Source organism: Pocillopora verrucosa, chromosome 10 (genome assembly GCF_036669915.1).
Source record: "Pocillopora verrucosa isolate sample1 chromosome 10, ASM3666991v2, whole genome shotgun sequence".
Lineage (NCBI taxonomy): Eukaryota > Metazoa > Cnidaria > Anthozoa > Scleractinia > Pocilloporidae > Pocillopora > Pocillopora verrucosa.
In genome coordinates this window covers 20,330,567-20,355,269 of record NC_089321.1, presented here as the reverse complement: position 1 = coordinate 20,355,269, position 24,703 = coordinate 20,330,567, and the positions used below count along the sequence as shown (strand labels likewise).

At 40.9% G+C, this 24,703-nt stretch overlaps 1 protein-coding gene across 3 annotated transcripts in view; it reads right to left on the bottom strand.

Annotated features, from left to right (window-relative positions):
• LOC131774816 (dynein heavy chain domain-containing protein 1) overlaps nt 1-24,703 on the bottom strand; it is a 48,691-nt gene that overhangs the window by 14,437 nt on the left and 9,551 nt on the right. For 2 of the 3 annotated variants that reach the window (XM_066173811.1, XM_066173812.1), the window contains exons 10-44: nt 24,328-24,498; nt 23,425-23,724; nt 23,039-23,134; nt 22,348-22,482; nt 21,753-21,848; nt 21,113-21,247; nt 20,272-20,503; nt 19,878-20,093; nt 19,268-19,469; nt 18,662-18,810; nt 17,944-18,317; nt 17,210-17,461; nt 16,598-16,690; nt 15,431-15,745; nt 15,143-15,280; nt 14,361-14,505; nt 13,440-13,705; nt 12,771-13,058; nt 10,066-10,348; nt 9,357-9,522; nt 8,778-9,140; nt 8,161-8,350; nt 7,683-7,781; nt 7,315-7,600; nt 6,658-6,923; nt 5,910-6,208; nt 5,215-5,480; nt 4,114-4,832; nt 3,902-3,994; nt 3,443-3,608; nt 2,702-3,231; nt 2,124-2,390; nt 1,695-1,840; nt 750-1,020; nt 1-104 (exon numbers count right to left, since the gene is read on the bottom strand). The exon at nt 1-104 is cut by the window's left edge and continues 19 nt beyond it. In XM_066173811.1, coding sequence (XP_066029908.1) covers nt 1-104; nt 750-1,020; nt 1,695-1,840; nt 2,124-2,390; nt 2,702-3,231; nt 3,443-3,608; nt 3,902-3,994; nt 4,114-4,832; nt 5,215-5,480; nt 5,910-6,208; nt 6,658-6,923; nt 7,315-7,600; nt 7,683-7,781; nt 8,161-8,350; nt 8,778-9,140; nt 9,357-9,522; nt 10,066-10,348; nt 12,771-13,058; nt 13,440-13,705; nt 14,361-14,505; nt 15,143-15,280; nt 15,431-15,745; nt 16,598-16,690; nt 17,210-17,461; nt 17,944-18,317; nt 18,662-18,810; nt 19,268-19,469; nt 19,878-20,093; nt 20,272-20,503; nt 21,113-21,247; nt 21,753-21,848; nt 22,348-22,482; nt 23,039-23,134; nt 23,425-23,724; nt 24,328-24,498 — 8,117 coding nt within the window. The remainder of the gene's footprint in view (nt 105-749; nt 1,021-1,694; nt 1,841-2,123; nt 2,391-2,701; nt 3,232-3,442; nt 3,609-3,901; nt 3,995-4,113; nt 4,833-5,214; nt 5,481-5,909; nt 6,209-6,657; nt 6,924-7,314; nt 7,601-7,682; nt 7,782-8,160; nt 8,351-8,777; nt 9,141-9,356; nt 9,523-10,065; nt 10,349-12,770; nt 13,059-13,439; nt 13,706-14,360; nt 14,506-15,142; nt 15,281-15,430; nt 15,746-16,597; nt 16,691-17,209; nt 17,462-17,943; nt 18,318-18,661; nt 18,811-19,267; nt 19,470-19,877; nt 20,094-20,271; nt 20,504-21,112; nt 21,248-21,752; nt 21,849-22,347; nt 22,483-23,038; nt 23,135-23,424; nt 23,725-24,327; nt 24,499-24,703) is intronic. The other variant, XM_066173813.1, reaches the window with a different exon arrangement.

The window sequence follows — 24,703 nt, the reverse complement described above, 5'->3', positions numbered from 1 at the left end:
GTCCTTGAATGCTTTACACTCTCTTTGTACCGCTGGATGTTCGACTCGAGCTCTTGTTTGATGGCGTTGCATCTCACTCTCATCTCTCCCAGAATGGACTTTGCCTTCAAAGTCGAGAACAAACAACGAATTAAAGAAAGATGTGAAAACTTTATCACAAGCGTGGATCAAAGGTAGCATCCTGTTCCCAAGAGACTTCACAGATCTCGCTGACCAGCGAAGCCACATCCTTGGTAATATGGAAAGAGTTAATTCTTCCAATGGAGACCATATTTTAACGAACAATTTCATATCAAGAAGAATACGAACATTGCTGAAGAACAGAAATAACAGGGCGTGTGATATTTCTCGGACTGTTACCCTGATGTGGTATTGCAAGCAGGTTCAAAATACTCGATCTTAGTGTCCTTCAAATGCGATGACGTCACCTTTCAAAATGTGCGTATTTTAGCATGCATCAGACGTAACTCTTAATGCACTGTCTACAATTCAATGAATTCACCATGCTCTTTGACAGTTTTTAACTTGGTTCCACCCGTTTTGCGTATGTGAAGGAGAATAAATCACTTTGCAAGGAAACAGATCGCTGCTTTTTACTTTAAATTTTAGTCTGAAGGAGGAAAGGTAAAGTGGCTTTGCTTACGACCACAAAGTTTATTGGAGCAAGTTAAACTGATCTCTTCACTTTACTTGTTAACAACACAACCAAAAGTTCTAAAAAATTAACCACTTTTCCCGATTTTCAATACCTTTTCAAGTTCCTGCTCTGCTTTCTCCAACTGCTGCCGTTTGGGTTTTAGAGATCTGTTCACTAAACAGAAATCATAAACAGCTCGCACCCACAAACACAAAGACCTGGCGGCCATACTTCCATCTTGGACAACATCTGCTTGGAATAACGGGTTATAGTAGAACGTTTTGAGTCCTTCAAAAATAGAATCCCGCATTTCGGCCATGTTGTAAAATTCCAAGTCTTTAAAGAAGTTGTTTCGGTTGAGTAGAAGCTTTCCTTCCTCCCACCTGAAACCAGAATAAAGAAATAATGTTAGGTCACTAGACTGATTAAAATGGAAGAAGACCGATATTCTTAAGTGAGAGCTAGGCAAGCAGTACACAATCAATACAAAGTTGTTTCCAAACCAACATTGAACTGAGAGGACTTTCTGTCAAAAAAAATAACTGTGCAAACTATTCTGACAAACAACTGAAATAACAATAAGCAGACAACAATAATAAAGGAAACCAAAAACATAAAAAAAAACATCATCAAAAACAAACAAACAAAAAATAAAAATTGCAAACGATCTAACAAATTATACCGGAAAATAAACAAACAGAAACACATCACCCCTTGTTGATCTACATTCTATCAAATGCATGCATTGGAAAGGGAATTCTCAAAAAGATGGGGAATAAAATAAAAAATTTTGTAAGAAGGGCACCATGCTTGTCTGACGAGACAGTCATTTGTGATTTGAATCAGGTTAAGGAAAACTATGGCCGGACATTCGGATAGAAGACCCTGAGCTGAAATATTTTGGAGACCTGCGTGAAGGCATACAACTTCCCCAGTACTTATTCCCCGAAAGTTACACCAAACCATAGATCTGGCATCTTACGTAGAAAGCCCAAAATTCAACAAAAGCTACGGAAGATGAAATGATGAACAGGTTGGCGAAGGTTTTCCAACTTACGTCTGTTCCTTTTCAAACATGAGGCAAATTGCATTCACAACAAGGGTAACCAGCGCAGGTGGAGTTCGGTAACTTCTGATTTCCTCCAAGTCGTGAATATTTAATGAGTCGATAGCCTTCCATGCCGCATCAAATAACGGGTTGACCTTGAAAATAAAAAGCAGGACTTGCTTAGGTCTGACAAAAGCTATCGTATCATTTTACTTAAAACCAAACCGCGAATTTCACAGAAGGACTGACTGGCTCTCAAACAAGCAAACCAATTAACTTAAAGTTTTGAGAGTCAAAATTCTTCTTCAGAGAAACAGATTGGCATGTGCAGGGGAAGTGAAATTCTGGAAGTCGCTTCATAATGTGTACAACGGGATAAACTCCAGTGGCAAGGTCAATGAGGCTTTTACGACGTACACAACCCAATTTGAACCACACCTTTTCAAATTCTGCTTGAGCCTCCTTCCTGAGGAGTTCAATAGGTATCTGCATGTCCTCGATGTCCTTTTCTTGCTTCTTACACCTCTCCATTGCAGCAGTGTACTCCTTCTGGCACGCTTCCACAGTCTCCTGCCTCAACTGCACGTCCGTTTTGGACGCTTCGAACACTGGAGCAAGGCTATTCAATTCTTTCTGCATCTTGCTTAAGCTGTGAGTAGCTTCCTCTACCCTCTTAATCGCCTTGTCAAGATGAGCCACCACTTCCTACAATGAAATGATACGTAAGAAATGATATGTTAGTTTGGATGACGGCTTTCTGGAGCGTGCTAAAGAGCGAGGATACCCGAAAAAACTAAACTCAGCAAATGGATTGGTATTTTCTGTGACCCACCCGGATTTCCGAGAAAAGTGGTACTTCACAAATTAGCATGATGGAGATTATCCAAGCTTGTAAGAACCATTTAGAGTGATACATTCTCCTACAGGAGTAGCTTGATTCTCTCTCGCCAAAGCTCAGTGCAAGGGTTCCTGCTCATAAAAGCTACAGATCTGAGCACTGTTACTCCCACTCTTACCTTTTCTTTCGCACATAACCTTCTGCAGATCTTCCGAAATAAGTCTACAAAATCCAAATACGTATCAGGCGAGTAAAATTTTAACGCCTTGACCCCGTAGATCCTTTCCGCCATGCTTCTAGAGGACAGATGAACGTGAGCCATTATTGAACATATGGCCACGGACTGTAAGTCTCGCTCGCGTCTTTTTAATGGTACAAGACTAAGCACTTTTTCTTCCTCATCGAGCAACTTCTCTGCCACACTAACAAGCGCCTCGTGCGGCCAAGCCCTATAGACATCAACACAGCAGCTTCTTTTTACCAAGGATGGAAACTTGTATAATTGATTCTTCTCTAAGGAATTGGACAAGTCGAGCTTTTTGTATTTCAAACAGACGACAACGTGGATGTGTGATTTGACGCGGCGGAAGTATCGGTCTTGGGCAATATCTTGGTTTTCTACTCTGCGTGCACCTCTTTTTCCTCCAGGAAGAAGCTGGTTGGAGATCATGAACAGCTCATTAGGTGTATAGAGACCTGGACATGTCCCTAAAATAAAACAACAGAAAGAAGTATGAGTATGGACGATATGGGGCTACTATGATTACCGTCAATCGTAAGGCAAGAGTTAACCTGTAGCAGCACAAAAGCATAGCATAAACCAACAGAATTCCAAAACTTGGGATTTGAATAATTTTTCTCTAATAATTAGTTCGTTAAAAGCTATCTTGTTTTCCAGCAGTGAGTCACAATTCTATACCTTCTGCCATTAGTGAGCAAATGTCCTGCATGGCTTCATCATCAACACCTTCTGGTACAAACAACACTACGGGTTTCCCTTGAAGCCCGGCAATAAATGATGCCACTTTGATCTGTTGTCTGAAGTCCTCCTGGTTCTGAAACTGGCTGCGCTGTAGCTCTATCAACTGAAATGAGAGACGCAGAAACAAGTGAGGGCAATTCTGGAAGGAATGGTGAAACTTCATGTAAGGCACTACTACTACGTGAGAAAAAAAAAGCAGGGAGAGTACAGTGGGAGAACGAAACAAGTCAGGGAGCAAACAGACGCAGAGAAACATGAATAGGTAAACGAATAAGGGATCAAAGCAGCCAACGACCGTCAGGCCGATTAATTAGAACTGGAACACTTTCTAAGTAATATGCACTTTTTTGTTACGACAAAGTGACATCCCTGACAGAGGAAAGTCTTTACACAAACCTTGCAGCAAGCTGCGTGTGCAGTGAGCCTTGTTAGGGTCCTTCGTCCGTAACCAAGATCCGATAACAACAGAGAATGACCTCCTGGTGTGGCCTGGGAAGAGAAAACATTGACTGTCATTATTGCAATTTGACTAATCACACGCTACTGGACAGTTTACAAAATGAACGCAGAGAAAGAATAGGGGAGCTGGGGGAGGGCGGGGAACTCACCAATGCTCGACTCAAACGCGCCGCATGATGAAGTGCCTCACGAAATGTCACCAAGTTCATGATTTTGGCACTAGACGATTCAGCCACCTTGTCATTATATGACATTAGACATCTCTTTATCCCTTGTTCCAAGATGCTCTCAGCACACTCCAAGTAGTTCTTGCTTGCAACTTCGCTGGCGCTACTTTCTCGTCCGGTCACAGACACATTGAAATGCTTACAGAACACAATATCTGTGAGATCCTCTCCAGAGAAAGCCAGCTGCTCTGATGAAATCAAAGGACCATTGTAGTTCTTGTCGTAGCTCGCACCACTGGTGTCGTCGAACGTGACCTTTACTCTTGCAGGCGGATGGACCACAGTGTTTGCTATCAAACTCTGCTCTCGACTTAGCGTTTCGTCTTCGGGAACTTCTCCTTCACCTAAATTTTCATCATTTCCATTTTGTTTCTCAGGACGAATTTCCCTGTTCGTGACATCCTTTTCTGTGGTATCTGCAACAATTTCATCGAAATCCTCCCCTGGTTCAGGAGTTTCTTGAGTGGGAATAGCATCAATATCTCCTTCCTCTCCAGCGTCTTCATCGCTCAAGTCTTGCGGTTCACGACCTGGTACAGCTAAGGAGTCGTCCGATTGTAATAGTGCCTCAGACTCTCCTGTGGTTTGGATCTGTTCGTCACTAGTCGTAGGTGGGGGAGCATTTCTACCGGGCAAAGCCTCTGAAATAAACAAGATAGCGTTGTTCTAAAAACCCTCAATTTAGAAATGAAGCCAAGTGAAAAACCTTTCTTGCGAAAATGAGTTTGACTTGCATACAATTCACTCCCATTTTTCACGCCAATAGTCTTGCACCTACTACCACCTTTAAACAAAGGAATTATGCATCCTGAAAAAAGTCTATAGCATGATAAATCCCTAAGCCATTTATGACCATTCGATCGCCATAGAGAATCCACCAGCGAATATGGCCACCAACTGAGTTCATGTTTGACATGGGTAGCGCATAATGGTGAGATTTTTTAAGTCGAAAGCGTCATGTGTGAGGCGTCAAGTACTAGAACAACGACACGGCATCAACAAGCGCCATATTACATTATGTACCTTGAGAGTTCTGCATCACGGATCGCTCAACAGAGAAGACCTCGGAGCCCAGGTCCGAGGCAGTCTTACAGAAAAACTCCTCAACGGTCTCGTGCAACAAAGACGAGAACCAGTAGCGCTGTTCTTCGGTTAGAAGGCGATCACTGTAGGTTCGAGTACTTTCGTGGCACCACAAGCGAAGGAGAGAACGAATCATTGGTGACAAAGCAGCGGGCGTCTTCGCGGACATTCCGGACTCTACCGGGCCGTTTGTGAGAGAGGGCCAACTAGAGTAAAAAGAAGAGAACTCATTAGAGAATGTAGGACCACGAGGATGTCTCAAGTAAGATTCGCCGGTCTCGAAATAGAATAGGCGAATTTGAAACGACTACTCCGTCTCCATGATCCATGTTAGTTTTAATGATTTGTACAAATGGAAGCCGATTTAAACTGATCCAAGATAGAAGGCGATATTATTTTAATAAACAGGATTGACTCAAATGCTAGGTAAGATTATACTATATTCCTCCTGAGGACGGATAGTGATGTAATTAGCGCGTAAAATTGTGAATATGACATTTCCTTCGCCTCGCCAGTCACAAATAATGAAGGCTCGTGATTTTCATTGTCCTTCTCTGACGATTTCAAAGTGATAGGTCCCTATTAGCTTTGAATATTGTACAACACGACAATAAGAAGTCTACAATCTTATGCACCTTCGTCCTCTACCAACATTCCCTCTACGCTGTGACCTCTCCTTTCCATGAATACTGGACTCACTCTTCACATCGCCAATGGCTTCAGCCTTCGCTTCCCCCTCCAAGTCGTTTCCTGTGCCAGCTCGCCTCCTCACACGAGGTCTTGGACGTCCACGGCTCTTAGACGAGAGGAGGGACATACCCTGCGCCACCCTAGACAGCTCGTGCTGGGTAAACAGGAAATGAGGATGAAGCGGGGTAGGGCGAAGTTCCCTTTGAATGGTGTTGTACATCTTAATGGACGCCGACGACAGCGCCTGTTAGGGAAGCAGATGAGGATATATAGATATCGCTTTATGTTCGAAAGGTAAGTAGGCGCAAACTGGAAGGTAGCCACCACAAAATTACTCTCATCGCGTGGATAAACGAATGACGTTATTAATGACACTGACTGACACCGAAAGTTGACACTAATACTTAAAATGACAATTACATTAAATGAGGCTGATGCTGACGGTTACGTCGACACTTTCGTTGTCACTAACACAATAATTCTGATGTTTGCATTTCCACTGAGACTGAACTGACACTGATTCTGATATATTCAGTTCCACTGAGACTGAAATGACACTGACACTGATTCTGATAATGTCACTGACTCAAATATTTACACAGACACCAGCACAGACAGACATACATACAGACAGACACAGAGATAAACACTGCCACCTCCAAGAAGCAGTATTCGGTTCTCCCTCTCTCTTACCTTGGCCAAATGCTCATGGTGGCTTATCGAATACGCTGGAAACTCTTCCAACCAGGTCTGAAATACTGACGAGTAAATATTCTCCAGTGACTCAGAAGACAAGGGAAAGAATGACAAGACCGTCATCAGCCTAGACAAGCGATGGCTGATGGCATATGAAGCTACCCCTCCACAAGACGAAGCCGCACCGGGAGGAACACAGGCGGCCATGAACTGGAGGTGTTGCACCCTATACAGGTGATGTCTCTGTTTGTTGTACAATGTTCCTAAACGAAGAAGACAAATACGCAAATATCTCAACAGGAAGCTGTGGTCTGCACAGCTGAAAAGTAGTGTTGGGCGCATTGTTACAAACGTGGGCAGAATTCTTCTGACAGGCGGCTAAGATAAGTTAACTTTGAATTACTGATAAAATAAAAATTAAGTAACGAAATGCTGTTCCTTCGTAATAGCTGGATAATAGCCTTGTTTATTACGGAAAACGGATGTCTGGAAAATGTGTCGCGCTTGAAAAAAATCCTACCACGGGGGAAGGGAAGAAAGCGACATAATTTAAAGCCTCGGGAAAACTTTGACCCATCTTCAGCCAATTTGACCCCTTCTCCATTCAATAACGCAAATATACGTTACTCATGCCCAAACATACCAAATAATTACCTTGTGAGAGGATTTGTCGGAGAAGTTCAAGTGGAGGCTGAATTCCAAAATCATCAGAGGCGGCGTAGTTGAGATCATCAAGAAACATAAGATGAGCGCGAGACTTTGCAACGGGTAGATTCTTAGGAGCAGCAGCTCCTGGTATCGCCTTTGTAAAAGCTAACTGGGTCATCTCCTTCCGTTGAATTTGCTGAAGCTTATGTTCGATCGCCTCTTGGAGCAGTTTCGAGGTCAGGCCAGCGGATAGACAGATTCGCGTCGAGTTATAGCGTGGGTTGATCAAGTTCTGAAAAAAATGTAATGGTTCACTGTGCGAATACCTTAGAGTGAGTTATTTTAAAGACCACACAACTGGAAACATTACAAACCTGCACTAGGGACGACTTTCCAATTCCTGATGGACCAACCAGCAGCAATGGCTGATGTGCAGATAACATAAGGTCTATTAGGTAAAAATAGCGATCCAACTGAAAAGTAAAAGAGAAAATAAACTTAGAAAAACGTACATAAACATTCATAAACAAAACAAAAGACAGCTAACGCTTCCTGGACCGAAGGCAACCGAATTTACCACACGGATAATAAAGGTCATGAAGTTATGATCCAAATGACACAAAATGAATCTTCTTAGGTAATCAAGCTTCTAAACCACGAGCATTTAAACTTCAGCCACCATTCAGACAGAGGACTTTTCAAGATAACAGCTGAGTGTGTGGTGCGTTTGTGAGCAGATTGCTCAATCACATTCTGTATCGATTATATCTTAAGGATGAGCTGCGTAGTGTGGCGATGTATACTTATTTGGGTTAATAAAAACTACAGTATGAAAAGTCTCATTATAGTTACCTCGGTAACGACGGTGTAAGATGAGGGTAGTGTCTTCAGTTGTGATCCAGGTCTTCCCTCCCACTTTACCAAGCCACCTTTACTGAAATCTAGGCAGTAGTCGTATACTGATCCATCAGGAGGTATAAGGACTGGATACGGGCCAGCAGACAACAGCTGCCGAGTATGCTCATCAAACTTATCAGCGCATCTTTAAAACACAAGCAAATGACAACAAGTCGATTTATACAATATTCAATAGTATATAAGTAAATATTTGGGTAAACATAAAGACAATTGAAAAGCCATTTCTGGTGAAAAGGTTAGGGTTCACTCAAAAGATGCTTTAGCTGTTTGCGTCGGAGTTGTGCGTAGTCTGGCATAAAGAGATTTGATTATTGGCCTCAACACTTGGGTAAAACTGACACTAAAAACGATTTCGTAACTTGCACGGCGAGTGCTCAGTTCGAGGAAGCGAGTGCAATAACAAACGATATGCTTCTGTTTTTCCATGAAAAAAAGACGAGATGCAGAATCGCAGATATGTCTGCTAATCCCAAGACGATACCAGATGGGAAATTCCCAAAAAGGACGATGAGTGTCCAAAGGGGAAAATATTGCTTGTGGTTAAGAAATACCTTTCGTGCAAATGACCGCCAAAAGCCCAAATGAAGGCGAAAGCAAAGGAACTAATGACCCTTCCTGTGTCACTGGCGGAAATCCCTGAGCTGTGCCTGCTGCTACCAGAACTCACGGAGGTCTGTCGGTTCCTCTGGTTTATCATCTGGATCTGACTATCTTCATCCTCTCGTAGGATGTGCCTATCGTAGATGGCGGAGAGGTAGCGTAACAGTGACTGTACTTCATGCACTCCTGTGGCTGTCTTGGAGGGCTTGTTTATGGAGCTGTACCCAGAGGTCAGTATGGATTCACAGTGATGACTAAGGAAGTACAGTGTAGAATCCACCACGTGATCCATCAAACACGAGATGATTCCCAAACTGAAATTGAAAGGAAGCCATTAAAATAAACAATAATGTTTCGATTGCAAGAGCAAATGGCCCTCATTGGAATAAAATTCTGGTCCCAGTATCATGGGGCGAGCTATATGCAGTTTCCATTCTTGCAGCAAGGATCTTCTAGGAGTTTTTCGGTTTCCCTCCTTACGCAAAAGGCAATTAAAATAAATTCCAACACAACTAAAGAAGTCCACTAACCCTCTATTTGTGATCTCCCAGCGCGTGTGCGCCCCCTTCAGCCAGGACCTAAAAATTGGTTTCCATCCCACAAGTGATTGAGGACAGTAGAGCAGACCACAGCGTGTTACTAATGCTGGAGATACATGGATTATTTCTGTCACCTCGAAAAGAAGTGTCACAGTTTCTGAAAGAAGCGAAAGTAAATTAAAGTAATTAAAGCATGGCGTTAGGATACGTTCCTTTATTTCTTCGTCTGATGTGGTTAGGCAGGGAGCACAACGATAGTCCGCGTTAAGCGACCGTTCATTATAGGTTGAAGACAATGGAATGAGGCTGTTGGGACTTAGTAGAGGGTGGCCAAGACTGCTTAACAGAGGTGAAAATTACAATGCGGAGATGGAATTTCGGGATTTTGACAACCGACTGCTTAATGCTGGTTCGACGGTAACTTTGTCTTTAAGAAAACACCCAATGGTGCCCTTTCGTTTCCCACGGCCTTACACTGAGGCACTCTAAAGAGTGATACCTGTTATCAGAAACACTGCCACAATTTACTTCTTTTTTTTTAGTTTGCTTGTTTGTTTGTTTGTTTGTTTGCTTGTTTGTTTTTTCTGTTTTTTTGTTTATCTATGTTTGCTTGTAAGGGCAATAGCAAATTATTATCACATTTAAACATTAAAAATAACAACTTTTGCCTCCTCAAGTTCACAAAAGCCTTAAAATTCACCTGGCTGAGCAATGGATTCTCCGTTGGGCAAACTGAGAGCTCTAGTGGAATCCAACAGGGTCCCCATACTCTCCAGCCAAGTGTCATCCATTGGTCCGTCAAGCACTAGCCATTTCTTTACGTGAGAAAGGGAACCCATCATACGAGCAATGCGTTGTTTTTCAGATGACTGGCTCGAAAGAAGCTCGGTCATGGTATCACACGTAAGAGTTGTGTCTCTAAGCCACTTAGACACCAGACCGTCCATCCATAGGTCAGTCTCCGGGTGTTGTCTTCCAAACAACTGCTCAAAACAATGAAATTTTATAATTAGAAAGGGAGCTAGGTCGCGCAAAATCCGGCAATGTAGAAAAGCTGGTCATACAAATCTCCTAGGAGAGCATATTAAAGGATATACTTGAGCCCCAATTCCCCTTCGACCCCTGTCAGACCATCTCGTGTGTTTTGGCGAAGGAAAAATGCTCTAACAACGCTTCCCTCCATCCAGACATAGAAGTTGATACCAGTAAACGGTCTGCCAAGGCTGAAGAATTGCTTTAAGAGGTGGGGGTTATTCCATTATACAGTGGCAACTAGTTCAAGACAATAAGCGATACTCCCGGTCACTTCTTCCCTATGAACTCGTTAGACCTGCCCCCCCCCCCCCCCCCTTAACCCTTTACACCTCAGATTTAATGTGCATATTCTCCATACTGTTTTCCACAAATTTCCAATGACAATGACGAGGAGAATTTGCTAAAAAATCAAGTGCTTCTATAATTATGGTGGACTTCTTTCACTGTCATAACCTTAATGTTTGATACAGGGCTGATACTATGAGGGAAAATAACATGATATTATAAAATAACTTAGACACAACGCGCTCTCTGATTGGTCAAAAATCTATTGTTTATTTGCCTGTTTAACAAATAGAGAACTCTTGACTGTGCTCTGTTCTGTTATAAAGCACGCAGGAAGCGGCTAGAGCACGAAAGAAGTGTAGAGAGAAACACGAGACGTAGTCGAGTGTTTCTCCCCACTTCTTGAGTATTATTACTTGAGTGTTATTACTTGAATTTTTAAAACAAACTTTATTTCCAAAGCGAACAACAGTGTCATCAGCATGCTCTATACTCTCATAAAGCACGCTACAATAAGCCAATCAGAATCCCTGTTAGAATGGTTCAAATAATCTGATTGGCTGTACAAGACTAAAGCTGTCAAAAGTGTCAAACGATCAAAGTTAAAAAACCATCAAATTTCACATTCTGCGATAGTTTACAAACTGAAATAGTTCGGCAGGTCGAATTTAACACTTTTGCCTGAAGTTTTTCAGTCTCTAATACAGAATCTTGAAGTGAAATGTGCAGTGAAAATCAGCCGAATTATGGCTCATAAAAACACGCGAGTTTTTTGACATGACAAGGTAGAAAACAAACTGTTCAAGGCGAGTGTTTTTGAATGAACGACAGCCGAATTCACCGGAACATGAAGATCGCTCGGGATGGCAGCGCCGCAAAACTCGGCTGCAGTGACTGATGTGACTTACCACTCAATGCATCGGAAAGGATATCAGAGCAAGCTCTTATTTTTTCACTCGAAGGGCGGCCGATGTAGTTTCTGAGGCTTGCTTTACTGTGATGACCGGAGATCGTCATGATAAGCGAGCCGCGATGGACTTCAGCATGATCATATTCGCTCAGACACCGTCATGATTAGTATGAATTTAACAGTTATGCCAGATTTGTTATATTTTTCATCATTTCTGTTTTGTTCTGTTTTGTTTTTGAACACTGAACTTTATATACTATACGAGTGTTAGCTGTGTTTGATTTTTATTACTGTACGAGTGTTAGCTGTGTTTTATTTTTATTACTGTACGTAAGCTTGTAATCTAACTGAGCGTGAAAATCTTTAAAACTCGGAATGTCTATTTTGTTTTTCCTTTAAGGATTTTCGTATCTGCTCACGTTTTAATAACGTAAATCACGGCGCGTGGTATGTTTACAAACGTTTGTTTGGTTCTTCTGTTGCTATTTTCCGGCTCGCTTGTTCCGAAATTTCACTTTCCATTATCGGAAAAAAGCTAAAAAGAAGTCCTGGAAAAGGTCGAACATAGTACAATTTGGCAGATAGCGTGACAGCTTTAGCTCAGCTCTATGCTCTATACTCTCATAGAGCACGCTCTTTCAGCCAATGACAGCGCGCGTTATATCCGAACTTTATCATAAATACTCATAGAAAACTGAAACATCTTCCCGTCCCCGGAAAAGGGGCCACACGGTGCGAATTTCCAGATTGAAATTTTTTAAAGGCCTTTAGTTTGATAAAACGAAGAGGACACTTTGAAAACCACAAACAACGACAAAAATTTTATTTTTCTTACCTGATCAACTCCTTTATTTTAAATGCAGTTTTACTAACTGGTTACTCCGTTTTAAGCCTTTATTTTCCGCTGCGCTGTTAAAGTTTGAAAAAGACTGGAAACCACTCGGCTACGCCTGGTAGTTAACAAACGTTTTTCCGTGTTCTCTCAACATACTGCGTTTTTTTTTCGCCGGTAAACCGACAGAAAGTGTGTTTTATTGCTTAAGTAACACATAGGGGTACGAGTATCAAAGAAATAGACGTTGAATGGGATGAATGCTGAAGTTCTCACTAGAGGTCGGATTTCTTCAAATAAATGTAAGACATAATTTCTTAGTTAGACAGACAGGAACACTTGCCTCTTCGCAGGTCAGTGATTTTGGGAAAACGATGGAGAGATCAACCCTTGGCCACTGGACATCTTTGATTTCCTCAACTGGGACCTTTGCCGCGGGTCTGAAGGAAGTGCTCACCCTTCTCTCTGAGCCTGCTTGTCTGCGGTGCTTCACAACAGGCTGAGTTGTTTGACCGTTCATACTGTTAAGAGCACTTGCCAAGGTGGTATATATCGTTGATTTACCGGAACCTGGGCACCCCAAAAGGATCACATTACGGCTTGTTTGAAGGGTTGTATGAAGCTGAATAATCTGTTGAGATAAAAATCACATTGATTTAGTGGGAGGGCCAAACCAGAATTTATTTGGCCAGCGTTCAAAAAGTACGGACCAAAAACCAAATACTTTTTTTCTTCTCTTTCTTCCCTTCCTCTTAGAGTTCGCATCTCGAGGAGCCGTACGGCTTTTTTCGGCCCTGCTGGTTACGCTTTCGCCTAGTGCCCTCGCATACTGGGATTTTGTTAACTGTTTTGCACTGAAGGCACGCGGAGGGCCATTCGGGCCATAAGATGATTTTTACGCTTCCATCTTTCCCATGAGAAAACATTTGGTGATAAAATTGAGAAATTAACGACTTCGACCCTCAACTCCATCTTCAAATATTAAAAAAAAAAAGACGATACTAATAATTACCTTTGATACCAATTCCTGTTTGACTTGCAGTCCGTTTGTTTGAAGATGGTCTTTTACTTCTTCAACTAGCTTTGAATCACCTTCAGTAGATACCGACATCAAGACACTGTGTGCGAAGACTTCGTCAACTCCACGCGAAAACAGATCTTTGTCCTTCCCCAACAGCTTCTTTCCAAAGTACGAAAACAAAGCATGTACTATAGCATTCTCCTCAGCTTGACGTCTTTCCAAGGTCTCAAGAAAAGGACTTCTCGTCTTCCTCTCTGCTGCAAAAGTCACACACGAAACCAATTTAAATTTGTGCCTGCACAGGACGAAATCACATGTTTCCGTATTTCTGAAACGTGGCGGAAACATGCAACTCCATGTTTCCGTTATGTTTAACATGCACAAAAAGTGGTCCGGTTCCGTTGTAAACGCAGCAACGGAAACGCGAGAAAACGTCACGAAACCGGTAACGGAAACACAGGTTATCCGTCGTGTTTCCAGAACGGTTTAACATGTTTCTGCCACGTTTCCGTTTACGGATTCTTGCAATTTCGTCCTGTGCTGTCAACAACAGCTACCAATACAGTCACAGGACTTGTATATCAGTACTATTACTGCCATCAGGCAAGATCGTGATCATGGATTACTTAATTCCACAACCAGAGCGTCAGTCTTTCGTCGACAAATTATACAAGCTCTTCTTAGAGGACATTGAAAAGGCCAAGGACCAAACTTTCTTTAACAGCTGTTTGCTTTGTTCTGTTTGTTACCACGTATATGTTAGTGCGGTTTGCTTGTCGTCCTGTTTGTTTGTCTACAGAGCTGCAGTTGTACCCGTCTATCTGTCAAACTAAGATTTTTGCATTATCTACCTCACACTAAAACCGCAATTACTATGAATATCGTGAAACCGGACATGAAAACCGATCTAACCATTTTCACTCGGCGATTCCTCAGTAATAGAACTTATTGTAGGTCGCCTCTTTCTGGTCATTTCTTTCTGAAGCTCTGTTGCAGCTAAGGTAGTCACCATTTTCATGCTGCGCAATCCAAATGAGTACTGAGGTTGGGAAGACACCTTTGTACAAAAATTGACCAGAGTCAATACATCCGAATACCATCAATTCCAAAAACATTACAGATTACAGAGCATCAACTACCAAAGATGCCAACCAACGGCTCTATGATTTAACATGTCCATGATACACACGATTTATTGCAAGTGGTGAATTAAGGAAGCTGTTCAAACTTAACAAATAGAAGAGAATTATCATAAAGAAAAAGATCTGCTAAGAGCAGTTAGTAAATTGGGAGTAAATCGATGTGTGCAAAGTTAATAACACTGCCCAATAAGCCGTTGGGTCACATCGTTTCTGATTATCCCTTTCGAGCTGTCAACGGTTTTTTACTCGGGTGCAATCAAAAATTAAGTCGGTTTTACTGCAAAATTTCTCTAAAATTCCTTTAAAGTGCGGATTAATCTCAGCCCACAGTGCAGTAAAGGTAACATTTCTCACCAAAATTCTCCTGTGCTTGTTTATCGTGTTTTTAAAAAATGGATTTCTACAATATAGTTGAGCCATAATTTTTACCAAGTTTCATAGGTAAATAAAGATCATAGTCTAACCAACTACATTACACAGGAGATCCGTTATAATATAATTCTCAAAATAAACATAAACTGAAGAATCTCAAACGAAAAAGAATGCAGTTACCTGTTCATTGATTAATTTAAAGAATGTGTTGATCTTCATAGCAAGAGACTTGGCTTCAGTAAAACCACAGCACACCAACCATACTTCCACCACAGGAAGGTAGTCCGGAAAGACCATCGATATGGGCCTGAGTTGAGCCTGTTAACAGTAGCAACAAAAAATAACATATTTTCAAGCAACAAAATAAATATCCCATTTCTGACCCAAAAACAACCAAACCCGATATTTAATCCTTTTTTTAAAAAAAAAATCAACTTTATATCACAATGAAAGATGATAGAAACTCACCCTGAAGTTTTCTGGAAGATCAGCGTTGAAACAGTTTTTACCAGACATGGTCATGAAACAACCATACATTGCACTGGCTGCCATGAGCTGCCCTTCGAACACGATGTTTCCCAGTAGAGGCATTTCAAACTCTCTGAGGCTGGTTTGTTTCTTGTACACTTTCGCCACCTTGTTATGGAACGTCGGGGGAAACTTAGGTTGTTGCTCTAACGGGGATAATGGTTGCGGTGTTTCATTCTCAAAGTAATCTCCTTCTTCAAGATCACATATCTTAGAGATTGACAAGTGCCTCTTTCGTTTCGCGACGTGGCTTCCCTGAAAACAAAAAACTGGGAAATTCAACAAAAAAGCATCACCGCTCCACAACCCATGTCTTCAATAGCAGGACTACAGTGATTTCATTGAAGATAAAAAACTAATGAATGAAAGTGATCCTCGCAGTGATGTGCACTACTTAGGCAGTAGTGAAAATAAGGCCTGAAAAAAATTTCAGGCCTGTACGGGATTTGAACCCATGACCTCTGCGATACCGGTGCAGCGCTCTACCAACTGAGCTAACAAGCCAACTGGGAGCTGGTCATGATGGTGGTTCTAAATAAACCCGTGAAGTGATGAATATACGGTTAAGAATATATGAAAGTCATATATTTGAACTGCGGATAAAGACATGAATGAAAGTGATCCTCGCAGTGATGTGCACTACTTAGGCAGTAGTGAAAATAAGGCCTGAAAAATAAAAATAAAAAAATAAACCCGTGATTCATCACTTCACGGGTTTATTTAGAACCACCATCATGACCAGCTCCCAGTTGGCTTGTTTGCTCAGTTGGTAGAGCGCTGCACCGGTATCGCAGAGGTCATGGGTTCAAATCCCGTACAGGCCTGAAATTTTTTTCAGGCCTTATTTTCACTACTGCCTAAGTAGTGCACATCACTGCGAGGATCACTTTCATTCATGTCTTTATCCGCAGTTCAAATATATGACTTTCATATATTCTTAACCGTATAAAAAACTAAGTCACCTGCAATACACTATTCTCACAACAATATTTACCTTGATGTTTTGACAAAAATCAATCTTTACACTTGTGATCTATGTGTTTTTCTTGGCCAATCCCACGTAAGGAGATCAAACCTCTGACAAACAATGATGAAAGGAAACCTTACCGATTTAGACTCCGATCTGTAACATGATGAAAAGGCTTCTTGTGGGAGTGAACCTAATGTCGTAACACTGTTTCTTCTTTTGACTGTTTCGCTCTAAAAAGGCAAAAATAATGCGTAATAAGCGTAATGGGTTCAAATTATATTTAAGGTTACTCTTACAGTTTCTGTATGAAGTTGGAAAAATTTCCCGCTCTTTAAATCCCTTCTGGCCACCCCACCTTATAGATGGTTGACGTTTTAAAGTAAAATCCTCTTGACCTATATTAACTTATACAAAACACGAGCGACCAAAATTTGCAAAAGCAACCATGAATTGAGTCGTTTGGCTAGAGGTGATAGTTATTTTTTTAACTCGAGTCTCACTCCTCAAGAAAGTTCAAGTCGTGGCTGATCATGACTTTATGTTCATGTGTCGTTCTATCATTGGTAACTCGCATTCCCATTCGCTGTAATAAATTGGCTACAGTGAATTAACGTGAGAATAGCCGCAATAGCACAAGGAAGTGAACAAATACTGCCTCATTTTTTGTCCACAAATGGGACCGGGGAAGCTTAAACTGGCTTTAGGCCACAATCTGACACAAAGAATCAAGTATAACAAAAAGCACCTACCTCTAGATTGTCTGTCTTGGAGATTCCTCTAGCAGTGTACTGAGAAATAACGATCCTCTCCAAGGCCTTCATGGATGTTCTGATGCTCGCCAGATGCTCACCGAGGAAGGACAAAATGCCAGGCTCGACACAATCGACATTTTCAAAACAGGCCCAGCTGCCTGACCGGACCATACCAAATAAATAACGGACAAACATCGAGGTAGTCGGCTGTTCTGAGCAGTTAAACACGATCAAATGTCTTCCAAGAGCCTGAAAGTAAAATGAAGGTTACGTAAAGATAAACTAAAAGCGTCAATCAAATGTGAGAAGAGTGTTGACAAGCTAATTATTTGACGCCACTTCATTATCGAATTTAATGTGCTTTGCAATTTCGAAACAGATCCTGGGGTTTTCCTTCAAAATAATGCAACGCCCTCATTTCTAAGAACTTAGTGATTGAATAAGGCCCTCCATGACTCCGCATGAGATGCATTTGTATGCATCAGGGTTTCTCATTTTTACCTTGCAAAACTCGCCTACCATCTGTATATCAGAGCTGCGAAAAATTACCTAAACAAGGGAAATTATAACTTAAAAAGTGGGATGCAACTAAATTTTCTTCTACTAATGCAAAATCTGGTGAAAGACACTCTTATGGAAACCTCACAGAGCCATACTAAAGCTTTTAAAGTCTTTCGCGGAGCGTATTCGACCTAGAAAGAGAACAAAAATCTATTTCCATCACGCTGTACCTTAGCCAAGTCTTTAATAGTCTCAGTCTTCCCAATACCATCGGGTCCCACAGGAACACCACACTGATGGGACCGTAGAGCCATGGTCAGAGTGAGGAAGCATCTCTGCGTCAGTGGTGTGACTACGAGCCTCGGTGTGGGCCCAAGGTACTCATAGCCATACGCAAAGTTGGTGCCAAGCTGATGTAAGCTGCACAAGCCAATCTCATATAAATGCTCTACAGGAATGGTAGAAGACCCAGCTAAGATCTGATTCTCTCCGCTGTCTTCTCCTTGGTAACGTGATGTAATTATCTTGTTCAGCTCTATATGGTGTTGAAGCTGGCTACTCCATTCAAAGCTGTTTACATCCAAGACCCCATTGTTGACGAATTCTGCCACATGTAATTAATAGTTACATCGCAAGGATAAACCAGCCTCACGTATGGAAAACGCAAGCAGAAAAGGAAAAGTAATGATCAAGTTTTGCACCTGGTTGGTCGAGGTGACGTGAAGCGATTGATGCAAAAAAATTAATGCAATTACGGATCGTTTTTGGCATTCATGGGAAATTGCTCTTGGATAAGTTAATGCATGTTAAGTCAGTCTAGCAACAACCCAGCTGAGTGCTTTGTGCAAGACGTTCCATAAAAGTCGTCAACAACTTGGCAGCGGGATTGGTTGACATAGAAGGAAACATGAGAAAAATGCATGTAGGCAACATAAGTACAGTACTGACCTGTCACAATGTCTCTCTGATTTATCACCAGGCCGACTAAAGCAGATAAAAGCAACTCAAGACGACTATGAGCTGAGACACGGCTTTCATTCTCCAAGTTCTTCCTGATAGTCTGTGACAGTTCATCCACATAACTGACAAGCGATTTCCTAAACAAGACAAAGGAAACTATTTTAAGCCAAAGCGTAGACTGCCAGTTCCATAACACTTAACACTTAGATAATGATCTCGATATATTCAGTCCTCAACAACTACCACGCATAGAAATCGAGATGGACTAGTCTAATCGTTTAGTTCACATGTACATGAACTAATCGATCAAACCTTGACGGTAAGACACTCATTTGATTTAAAACCGCAGTGTTAGGCTTCTATTACTCACCCTCTATCTTTTAATAAATATGGAGTAAGGTAGCCAATAAGATTACAGCATTTTGATAGAAACCAAGTATAGTTATTCTAACATGTAATGGTTCGCTATGCGTCCATGTAGAATTCTCCTTGATGTAGTGTCCTGTTTCAAGTTTGAATTAATAACTTAGAATCCATGATATGTAATCTATAACATTAAGTCATCTAAAAAACATTTTAAGATAACAAACACACCTGAGGTTAGACAGCCCCCGCAGACTTTTACTTTGTAACACCTCAGTCATTTCCTTGTTCCAAAGAACTGCCTCTGCTGTTACAACACACTGACTTGGAAATTTCAAGTAAACGTGGTCTGCTTGTGAGCTATCACGCTGCTCTTCTTTCGAAGTCTGCTTGGAATCACTCGCAGTGTTACTTTGAAGAAAAACTTTTTCCCCTGCATGATAGAAGAACAGATGTTAAAATTATCGCCTATTTAGGCACAGCGATGCACGCAAGTTAACCCATAGTTCAGTTACGAGTCTATTCTTTTTTTCTTAGCGAGAATTTATCTCGAAGAATTCCTTTATCAATCTCGAGCTACCATGTGTTAAAACTTTCCAACCATACTTGGAATTCCATTCTCCCTTTTTAGGAAAAGAAAGGTATGACTGATCTAACCATGGTAAGGCTGAGGTCACACTTACGAAAGTATCGCGACATTATATTTTTGGTAAGAGTAAAAAACCCCCATTTTCATGCAAGGTACCTTTTCACACATCATTTCAGACGTTTTCAACCATCTACATGCATACAAAGCTCCGAGCTTGCCCTAGAATGAATTGTTGAAACACAACAGCCTTACCAAATGAAGTTATTGATTCCAAAAGTTTGCTGGGACTCAGTCTTCCCCTGAGCCTTCTGTCCACACATTCAGCAAGACTCTTGACTAATGTGTTCCTCATCTTCTCCTCAAGTGTGACGAGCCAACTTTGTGGACGTGGCGAAGCGGGAATGACTGATAGAAGAGGAACTACTTCTTCCAACACACCCTCCATGGCAGTGACTTGCAAAAGATGGGCTGAAAGAAAGAAAGCACAATAGAAAGACCTTGTTAAGACTTTGATGATCCCGAGTGTGCCCGACATTATGAATCATTCTTCCCTGCGTGATCAACCAAAGAACTAAGGAAAGGAACCAAGAGCAATCTATTTCTAAGATTCATTAATTTTCTTTTTAGACCACAAATCAATAATTACCATTCAGTGCTGTGTCCAAAGTGCTGGCTAGCCTTAAATTACCATCTCTTGGCAAAGCAAACTGAAGGTTCTTTATGCCAGGAAAACACTTTCTTACAAATGGTAGCAAGTCTTTTGGATTACGGGACCAAGCTAACAGACCGAGTAGGTCGTTGTCGCTGAGGAAGTAGAGCCGTGGAAATATGACTCGGGCTTTGTGTATGTATTCAGCCACCATTTTTATCAATTCCTCCTAAAGAAAACCAAGGAAAAAGAAATTACTTAAGTATACGCGAAGCATAGTCTGCGAATGCATGATAAAGACAGCTAGAAAGGAAGGAAAGGTGAAGACACATCACGGAGACTCCTGAGGCGTGATTAAAACGTCGAACATAATTCGTCAAACACAATTCTTCGAACACAATTAACACAACAAAATTAGTTGATCACTATTAGTCGAACCAAATTTAGAGCAGCAAAACGAATCTATCGTTCAGCAGGACTTCAACCGAGGCAATTTGTAAATTATTCATCAAGCTCGATTCATGAAAAGATCGACATTTTCCCCATAGTCTACCTTCACACGGACAAAATGTCTAGGTCGGTCCAAATTCAGTTTGACAAACTCGTCTGATTCAAACGTGGAACTTAACAAGAACTTAATTCTTTCAGTCAAGTCTGTCTCATGTGAAGTTCGACGTTTGAACTGGGCCTGAGACATCCAAAGCTCTTATCTTGACGCCAAGCTTTCAGATCTGCAGATCCTACAGCTAACAATCCATCAGCGATCCACAGAAAAGATAGATGTCGGATGATGAAGATAATGAATAAAATTGTGCAATTAAAAATGAACACAAATCACCTCTTTTCTGGTCAGTTCTAGCAGCTGTTCCCTCAGGGTATCCCCCTGCAGATCTCTCCAGCCCTTCTCCCCTCGTTTCTTCAAAGGCAACACCGATAGGACTTTGGGGTCCCTCAAGATTACTTGAACAAATTCCTTGGATAAAGATAAAAGAGTGAAGCCACATAAAATAATTTTAAAACAAACAAATGATCAAAAACGTTTGAAGTACTGCAAGCAATTGAGTCATGTAAAAAAATCAAATCGTTTTAAAAGTATTTCTAAAATCAATAAAATCATTGTGTCATAGTTTGTAGTAGATACAATAGAGAAATTAAGGTTGTATACTAAGCTATTTTAAATCAAATATCAAAAGTGATCCTGAATTTCCTTCGGTTCGTCTTTTGTTGCTCATTGCCTGGCCAGAAAACTCCCGCCATCATTTCAACCAATCTGATGCAAAACTTCAACCGGTCCTCGTTTTCAATGCTTTGGGTGAGGCTTTTTTTTTTAACTGAGAAATCTCATCGAATTCCTTTGCTGTTTTCCTTTTTTTTTTTACCTGATTAGCCAGTTTGATCACTTTAGTTATGGTTTTACGACACTAAATCAAATGCACTTCATCAATACCAGGCTCAAAGAGTTTTAAGAATGAACTTACTCTGTAATTTTCATCAACTTTAAGGTAACTTTGGCTGCTGTTCTCCAAAGACTTTCTTAATTCTGGCTCCGCAAAAACATTGCTGAGGTAAAGCCACTGAAATGTAAGACACCAGGCATCATGTTTAAGGGTTACATCTACATCTGTAGTCTGATATGTGTGTGCATGTGTATGCACTGGGAATAGCTGATGCTGTGTGATGTGCTTCTTGAAACACTCTCATCCTATTTCAGACCACATTAAGTTATTTTCATTACGTGGCTTCAGATCCAACAAAAACAACTGCATCACAACTAAGTCAAGACCCCGGATATAAAGAGGGTCCCACACGTGTCTAATTTTAGACCCAGATGATTAAATTGATACCAGCTACGAGACCAAAACAGGATCAATAACCTCACATATTATCACGTTATTATCATACTATCCATAAAGGTGAGGAAGTACCCTTTTTGCCCCCTCCTTCAAAAAGATACACCAAAAAAAAAGAGTAAAATTTACAAATTTGAAATTTAAGGCAGCGGGTTAACTGACGACTCCCCTTAGGAATGCATGCCACATCAAAAGTTAAAATTTAGATACTACATGTACAAACCTTCTTTTGGCAGTCTGCCCAAATGTCTGTAATGCTCTCAATTTCCTGCAAGTTTGTGATCCATGTTTCTACCATTGATTTCAAGTCAGCAACATGAGGAGATGTCAGCATGATGTGCAAAGTGACGAGATTATCCTAAAATGAAAAAATGAAGACAAGATAGCGTTTGCATAAAGCATTCCATGACAGGGCAGCTAATTCCTCGCATATCATGCTGACAATATCTTCTGTAAGTTGTTGTAAGTAGATCCCAGTTTCTGTCAGTTTGTAAGTAACAATAAAGTTTTCACAGTGATCCAATGGTAACTGAAAATTTTCCTTCATTTTCCATCTATTGTCTGACTACAATGCGCTAACTTCATTTTTTATGAAATACTTATATAAATAATGGGTAAACTGACATAAAGGGACACAGGAATGGTGTAATTGAGAAGGGCTCTCCTCCTGTGACCCTGGTGTTATTCCAAAACCTTTCACCACATGTGGGTCTTCAACTTGAGTCTGCTATTGACTCTTCCCCATTCTCCGAGGGATTTTCTCTCAGTTTTCTTCCCTCTAAAAATTCAACACACCAAATTCCAATTTGATCAGGAAACAGTCGACAAGAATTGAAGCACCATAGGGAAGTCCATTGCCATTTATTTCAAAGTCACTTCCAATATGCTTAATAGGTTTTAACATGTCTATCTACCTCAATGATGCACTTCAGTTCACCAATCCCGATGAGGATATACATATCTGGTACAGAGGCTGGTGTCTTGGGTTTCACCTTCACGTTTGCCTTCTGCTTAAGAAAGAAAAAATACTAAATGTTTAAATTCAACCTCCAAATAATCAACCATCTATCACGATTTTTTATTGAAAATGAAGAAGAAATCACCACAAAAGATGCTCTAATATTGGATAATCACTACCAGCAAGTTACTTTATCTGGGGGATAAGAGGTGGTAATAAAAAATGACTGGCTATGGCTGGCTCAAGGAGGACTACAACAGAATCACCACTCATCATTTTCTCATTAATCATGCTCAAAAAAAGGCATCAGAAAATAAATGTCAATAAAGCATCTCCATTTACCTCAGCTCCAGTTTGCCTAGTCTTCCTTTTCCCTTTGGCACCCCCTTTCTGCCAACCTCCCAGTCGTGGTCTCAACAGTGGAATATGCTTTGCAAGCTTGAAGTCTTTCTCCTCCCATGCACGAGCCAGGTGATAAAGTTGAAGTTCTAGTGCATATTCTGCTGCAGCCCCTGCACAGACTGTTGTTATTAAATCTTTATAGCGGCCAAGATTGAAAGAAAGAAGGTTTGCCACTGTGAATTCCCAGGAAGGATCATAATCTTGGCCCATTCCTATGAACAAAGCTCTCCAGTGTCGAGGCTGTTAAAGGATGAAGTCAAAACGTAAAGATACAATGTACATTTCAATTTTTTTTCTTCCTACAGCTCTGCACATTCTATAACATAACAGAAGGATTTTGGCATCCAGATTTCTAAAAGAGTTGGATTGTGAAGTTAAATCAAGTAAATCTAGTCTTAGTTTGTCCCAAGAAAAGCCAGCAGCTTTCAAACAAAAAGCCTAATCAGGCATGATTACCAACTTCGTTAAATCATCCTGATAAATATCATGTTTATGGTTACTTGCAATTTGCAAACGATTTTTTAATCTGTGGGTGGTTCTTGGACTGGTAAGTAGGTGTTTCTCTTACTATTACCTAAGATCTGCTGTTCTGGAGGAATTCAATTGCAATCACAAGACTGACTGAACACAACTGAGAGGTGATGTCAACAATAACATTGCTGAACATAATTGTCTTATGAACCAGGCTTAACTGACTGGGACTCTGTGCAATGCCTAACTAACAGCACTAACTATTTTCAAGACTGACTTGAGAAAGCTGGTATACAGACCGACTTAGAACAGACTGTACCCATACAGTGTGTCACTGTACATATGTCTAAATAGTAGACTTGTGCTTTGTACCTTGAGAGCATCACTAGAAAGTTGAAGTAGGAAAGGCAAGTCTTGAGAAAACTCTTCCAACTGAGACAGCCAGGAAACCAGAACTTCATCATTCTCAGGAAGATAATTTCTCAGTTTCTCTCCAGCATTGGCCCATTCTGAGAGTTTGTCCATTGCCTTCTTGACATTCATCTGAAAATAGTCAGCATTAAAATAAAATTGATAAAAGTTCAATGTTATTTAAATTGGCTATGCACAGGTAAAATGTAACTACACACATGAAAAATTTGAAATCACATCTCAGGATCCCTTGAAAAAAACAGGAAATTGAAATTAAAGTGAGGAAATACCCATGACAAAATGAAACTCTCATTCACATAACCTTTAGAATAATTAG